Genomic DNA, 7113 nt, shown 5'->3' with positions numbered 1-7113 from the left:
AAAACTGACATTTAGGAATAAATCAAACGCAATAACCCAGTATATATATATATACTTATATAACACACACACACACACACACACACACACACACACATATATATATATAAAATCTATGCCCCACCCTGCTTACATATATGCAAATAAGATAAATTAAGGTTCAAGTTAGTCTTAGTTATGCAAGTTAAAATCGAAGATTGAATATACTTGAAACTTGAATTATTTCACTTAGCTTCAGATGTATTTCCTAACTTTGTTGTTTTTGAAAAGCATACTCAAGGTGTGTTTACTGTTCTGCACGTATATAAAAGTTCTCACTCCAGGAAGATTTCATCAAGGGAAAATAAACATTCACATATACCTAAAAAACTTGCCATGCTTTAGGCTGAACCCTTGGAACAAAAATCATCCACCTTGATCAAATGTACATCTTGGGTTCTAAGAATTCCATCTCTCTTAATAAATTTCCAAGAACAGAAGAAATGAACAGAAGAAATGTAAAATCATTTTAGCAGGATGTTAATAAAACAACCAAAAACCAATGCCAAAACCTTGATCCTTTCTTGGCTCTACCTTTAAAACATACATGACTCTTGTCACCTCTCACGACTATCTCTGAGCTATACCTCGTCTACAGCCACCACTCATTTGAATTTTTGTCTACTCCCACATGAGGGCCACAGTCATCTCTTAAAACCCATCAAGGTTCCATCAATTCTCCTCTCAAATCTGATCTAGGCCACTGTATCACTCTTTAGAGCAGAGCCAAGAATCCCTGACCATGTCACAAGGCGTTCCACCAGTGCTCGCCTACACCACGACTCTGTTCTAGACCAAGATACCTGGACCAGCCACACCGCTACACCGCAGGGCCTGTCTAATTTCTGTTCCTGGACTTAGGTGCCTTCTGTCCCAGCCTCAAGACTTGCTCCCTTTCAATCTGCTGGAATTGTCATCAGGTCAACTCAAGAGAAACCTCAGACAAGCCTCCATTCCATTATCGCTCCCCTCCCATACTCCAACAACCAGCCCAGTTTTCTACTCTTTTAGCTTACTATGCTCACTATTCCTTCCCCAACTGGATAATGCAGATGTACTTCACAAAATGTCAAGCTTCTGTAGACATTTACAAAGTCTATAAAGTGACCCCTACCAAAATTCTACATTCTTCAGAAACAGTTCAAAGGTGACTTCCTTTGTGAAGCATTCTCCCACTCCCACAATAGATACTTAACTAAGCATTTTGCAAGTTGTTACATGGTGCCACAGTCTTCTCAGCTTCTACAGGGGACCAAGCAAGGGCAGCCTCACGTTTGTATTCCTGAGGCTACAATGCACCTCTTAAAGGACTAACAGTCAAGGTGACTTATTACACCTGCCACATAAGTGACCACACTTTTAGAAAGTGAGGTTTATACTCAATGTGATAAACAGATTTTAGAATGACCACTTTTAATTCCCACTTTCTAGTGTTTAAACCTTTCCCTCCCCCTTGAGTGTAGCCCAGGCCTAGATGCACTAAATGATATGGTAAAGGTGATGCATTCAGCCTGAGATAGAATAAATATGGTCTCTTCTGTTAGGACTAAAGCTAACAAGCCACTACGGAAATCAGTAGGAAAGTTCTTCAGAACACTAAAAATAGAACTGCCCTATGAACCAGCAACACTGCTCTTGGGAACATACCCAAACAAATTTAAGTCAGTGTATTACAGGGATAAACTGCACATCCACGTTCCCAGTGACGTTGTTCAAGATTGCTAAGTTATAGAACTAGTCTAGGTCTCCTTCAATAAATGAGTAAAATATGACATAATGCACCGACAGCGGGTTGGTTCTCTCAGCCGTAAAGAGTGCAACTAGGAGGCCGGAGATAGGAGCCAGTGGGTAAGAGCACTTGTTCCTCTTGCAGAGGGGTTCAGGTCCTAATGTCCACACCACAGCTCCCAACTTCTGGCTCACAATTTTGAGTTTCAGGGGATCTGACATCTTATGAATTCCTTGTGTAGCAGGCACAAACATGTGCAAGACATATGAGCAATCAAAATATTCACATTCATGAAATAAAATATTTTAAAGTGACATATCATTTTCAGAAAATGGGCAGAAATGGAGAGTAATTGTTAAATGAAATAAGCCAGATTCAACATGAATACTTCATGTTTTTGAAATCCAGACTTTAAAAGAGGATGAAACTATTTGGGAGAATGAAGAGGTTGATGGCGGAGTGAATAGGACCAAAGTAAGCAATATAAATGTATGACAATGTCACATGCCAGGCAGTGATGGTGCACGCCTTTAATACCAGCACTAGGGAGCAGACAGGCAGATCTCTTGTGAGTTTGAGGCCAGCCTGTTCTACAGAGTGGGTTCCAGGACAGCTGGGGATACACAGAGAAAACCCTGTCTCAAAAAACCAAAACAAACAAACAAAAGCAAGAAGAGGAGGAGGAAGAGGGAAGGAGGGAGAGAAGGAAAGAAAGGAGGGAGGAAAGGAAATGTCACACCAAAACCCATTATTCTACAATGCCTCCACTAAGAATTAGGAGTGGGCAGAAGAATCAGGCACTTCGAACCTAACCACCACAAAGAAATAAATTATGCTAATCCTCCTGAGGGAATCTGCAGGCAGATCCTCCTCAGGTGAGAGCAAGCTGCCCCAGTGCCCACACCAACACCCTGGCCCACTAAGCTGTGCCCAGACTCCTGACCTACAGATATTGATGAACGTGTACTGCATCAAGTAGCTGTATTTCTAATACTCTCCTAACAAGCAACATAGGACTCTTACAACATAGAAGGTTTTTTCTGAACCTTTTGTTAACAGAAAGTACCATGGTTTCTCCAATTTCTAACCATGCTAAGAAAGTAATCCAAAAAATGTCTTTGCTATATAAAGCAGTCCATGAATTCTTTCCTCTCAGCCCATTTGCCCACATCCCACATTATATGTATAGCCAGGGAAAATTATGCACAAGATGAGTAAGAGATAGGTGGACAAACAGCAATGAGATCCTACTCACTGGTACCAGGCAAAGCAACCAAGCAGAAGAGAGTCCAGCAGGCAGGCTTTCCATGTGAGCATACAACAGACAGCTCTCAAAGGGTCGCCCTGGGCAATTCGTCCCACTCCTCCAACCTCAAGGTTACTTCCAAACAATTCCCAGAGCAGGACCATCCAGGCCGGAAGCAACACACTTGCACACTTCTGCAAGCAACATAAGCTATCACCTGTGGTCTTCAAAGACAGACGGAGTTTACAAGTGAGAAATAGTCACCATCCAAATCCCTTGGCAGGGACAGCAGAAGTGGCTGTTACCAGCATGGCTTCCCTTTCACAGCACCAAGCAACTTGTGCCCCTCCCCAAGAAAACCATCAACTGAATAAAGGAGAATCCAAGAACGGAGAGCAGATTAACTATAATCTCCAAAATTCAAATGTTTTATAATTATTCTAAGTAGTGACTGAGAACAACTCCATAAAACGTCACATCTGTGCTGAAAATTAATTTCAATAAATCTTCCTAGGAATACATATCTTATTTAACACACTCAATTTTAAATGATGGCTCAGGTTTTTTTCAAAATAAATAACAGGAGACACCTGAATTACAGGCTGCTTAACTACTCCCAGGCACGCCACACCCAAATAAGCTCAAGACAATTAAGCAGCCAAAGGCAAGGAAGGAGCTGCTGGTTCAATGTCTTAAAGTAATTCACTGTATAATCTTACTGCCAGACCCAGATACACTACTCAAGTCCATAGGGTTTCTCTAGAAATAATCTTCACTCACCGGGGTATTTTAACAGTCTAATTCACCTCCTTTGACAGCTACATCAGAAAAGACTATTTTATGACTCCTATTAACAGATTTTATGAACATCAGCAATGGAGTGGGAAAATATAGGCAAAAAATAAAGTCAAACAAATCCTCTTTAAGATATTAAGGCTTTCAAATGTCAACAGTGCTCTCAGAGACCAGTATAAAAACAAATCTAGAACCAGAATATTATCGAGAGAGAGAGAGAGAGAGAGAGAGAGAGAGAGAGAGAGAGAGAGAGAAGGAACTTGTGTTCACTGTATATACAGTACTCACCGCAGCAGTCTTGGAGTAAATGAAAACAAGACAGCCCTGCTTGCTCTAAAAACTGCACACAGATTCTCACTCTCTCCTCATCTCCATGAGAACTCAATGGCTACAAGCTGAAATGTCTGGTCACTCACCTCCCTTCCAGTCTCTTAATTCTCTAGAGAAAATAAACAATGTGTGCAGCCAAACCATACACCCCAGAGAGCAAACAGCAACAATCATCACAGAAAACCTGACTCAGTGTGGGAACTCAGTGCCATAGAGAAGCTTACAAATCTACTGGCTACACTGCTCAACGGAAAACAATGTAAAGAGTGACAGCTTAGGTTTCCTCTTTCAATAGATAGCATTGAGGGTCTACAAGGAAGGATTCTTGTATTTTTAGCAGCATACTTTCTAGTTAAGAAACAATATAGACATTAGTGCTTTATAGAGTTATAATAAGTACTTTCTGTTGATTTAGAAATACTTTCTCAATTTTCAGTTGGAGTCCATTATGTATGCCCTAACAATCATAACTCAATAAACATTGCGTATGCCCAACCTTTCCTGTAACTGAATAAACGCACGAGTATAAAACATAGTAAACTGAAATTAATGTAAGGAATCAAGTCTGACTCCTTAAGGCAGCACATCCAGCCCCCTCCACCTCAGGAGGAGAACCAGACTTCAGTTCGTTTTTCTCATGACTCCACCCACCGACATACACATACAAGTCTCATTAAGTAAAGCCCCTAAGGATGGACTTCACTGTTTGCATCAACAAATATTTTAAGGTCACCACAATTTTGATCCCTTCTCAAGTAAGGTCATTTCTGATCCTCTTTAGGCCTTTGTCAACTGAAGTTTCTCACATGAATAATGACTTTTCTCAAATGTCCCAAGAATAATACATGTCTGTAATAGTTCTTAATGAACTGGAGGAAAAAGTTGAAACCATTCCACACAATTCATGACTTTAAGCCTCAACCTCACCAGAGATCTGGATGAGCAAAGCTACAAGAATTAGCTTTTAAAAAAAGGTTTGCATTCCAACACTTGGCAAATAGGTCTTGCCAGTTTTTTAGGAATAGCAGGAAGGCCAGCTAGCTGCCTTGCTCCAAACAGTTACTTTAACAAAATAAAAACATTCATACATACATACATATACTGACGACTCTTGTCAAAGAGAATCATCAGTCCTGAGAAAAACTGAATAAAGGTAGTATTCAGTACCTAAAATATTAACTTCGAAACAGACTTTTCCTAGTCCCTTTTCTTGTTCCTATTTGTGATGATAACTGCTCAATGAAACTTCATTTTAAAAAGATAAAATATTTTTAACTGTACCATTACTCTCCAATTCTCAGGAAACTACAGTGCCTCAAATCACTGTAAGGACATATTCTTTTCCTCAAAAACAAGATTAAAAAAAAATGCTTTAACTTTCAGAAACACTGCTGCAATTATTGACATTGCAGAACTTACCATAAAGCAAGTTATTTAAGTGTCAGGCTAGGTGTTAGCTCTGTGGTGAAGAGCTTGCCTAACAAGCTCAGTAACTTAGGTTACAGTCCCAGAACCTCACAAGCAAAACAAAACAAACAAGTAAAAACACTTAAAAAATAATAAAGGTAGCTAAAAGTTAGGTGCTTTCATACCAAGCATGCAAAATACCACTAAGATGGTAGAAACTACACATGACATTCTCAGGAACTAACACTAACTTCTGATTACTTTGCAACCTGAACAGTAAACGCTCTGCTTCACCACATTTCTTACAGTTTCAAACACAAGAATAAAAGGGTTTTTAAAACGGAAGGCATGATCCGGGCGTGGTCGCGCACGCCTTTAATCCAGCACTCAGGAGGCAAAGGCAGGTGGATCTGAGTTCGAGGCCAGTCTGATCTACAGAGTGAGTTCCAGGACAGCCAAGGCTACACAGAGAAACCCTGACTCAAATAAATAAGTAAATAAACAAACAAACAAACAAACAAAAAACCTGAAGGGATATAGTTTAACATCATTCTGTGCTTACGTGTAAATGTATAATACCAGTCTCATACCGAAAGGAGGTGACAATATGCGGCTAAGTTCACATTTTCACGATCAACTGCACCCTTTCTCCTGTTTCAAACAACATTAAAAGCACATCACTGACCTCTAAATTGTTCCTTAACTCTAGTGAACACCGCTCTTCGAAAGACCTTGTCCAATTACTGCCTCTATAGGTAGAGTTGTGATCATTGTAAAGATTATCTCTTTAAATAACTATTCTTGAACTTTTCCACAATCCGCTTCAAACTAAGCAGTAGTGACATTAGCCACACTGTAAAAGTAGCAGTTTCCAGGGGAAGGGGGGGGGGGAGCAACACTTTGCATTAACACATTTACCCAGAAAACAAGTATCCAGTAAGTAGGTAGGGCTATTTACAGAGACGCAAGGATCACAGCTTTGTTAGGAGTCTATCCAAAGGAGATATAACTTCCTTTTTTCAAACACTCAAACATCCACGTGAGTCCCTTCTGGCTTTGGGCCTTTAAAACTGCTCGCCCTTCAGCTCCGGGGCAGAACTACACACTCAGCCACTGATCTCCCCTGACTTCCTGGTACTAAAAGCTACAACCACGAGGCTGTTTCGTCAGTTTGTTTTAAAACAATACTTGTTCCATTCACCGCGTTGCAAGGAGGGAGGGGGGGTGCGCTTCCCTAGCTGGGGAGCCGCTGCCAGGGCAGGGAGCCGTACCTCCAAACAAGTGCGGGGAGAGGTGGGCCGGGAGCGAGCCGATCACCAGACGCGGCCCGCCAGGGCCCCCGCCCGCCGGCCGGTCCCGGTCCCTAGCGCCGACGCCGTCCTCTGGGCTGCTGTGCACTGAGTCCTGTGAGCCGTACGGGCCGCCGCCGCCGCCAGCGCTGGGGATGCTGAAGGCCGACTGCGCCGCGCGGCCGCCCGACGCGCTGCCCACCGCCCCGCCGAGCGAGCGGCTACCGGGCGCTGCCGGGGCCGAGGCCGCCGCCGCCGCTGCAGCCGCCGCGCCGGCC

At 42.2% G+C, this 7113-nt stretch overlaps 1 protein-coding gene across 2 annotated transcripts in view; it reads right to left on the bottom strand.

The window, feature by feature from the left end:
- The window catches only part of Znrf2 (zinc and ring finger 2), a 73412-nt gene that overhangs the window by 65779 nt on the left and 520 nt on the right, over positions 1-7113 (bottom strand). For both annotated transcript variants that reach the window (XM_021164906.2, XM_021164905.2), the window contains exon 1: positions 6818-7113. This exon is cut by the window's right edge. In XM_021164906.2, coding sequence (XP_021020565.1) covers positions 6818-7113 — 296 coding nt within the window. The remainder of the gene's footprint in view (positions 1-6817) is intronic.

This window comes from Mus caroli, chromosome 6, assembly GCF_900094665.2.
Source record: "Mus caroli chromosome 6, CAROLI_EIJ_v1.1, whole genome shotgun sequence".
Lineage (NCBI taxonomy): Eukaryota > Metazoa > Chordata > Mammalia > Rodentia > Muridae > Mus > Mus caroli.
Note: the sequence above shows the minus strand (reverse complement) of the source record. Positions and strands in the feature narration are given on the sequence as shown.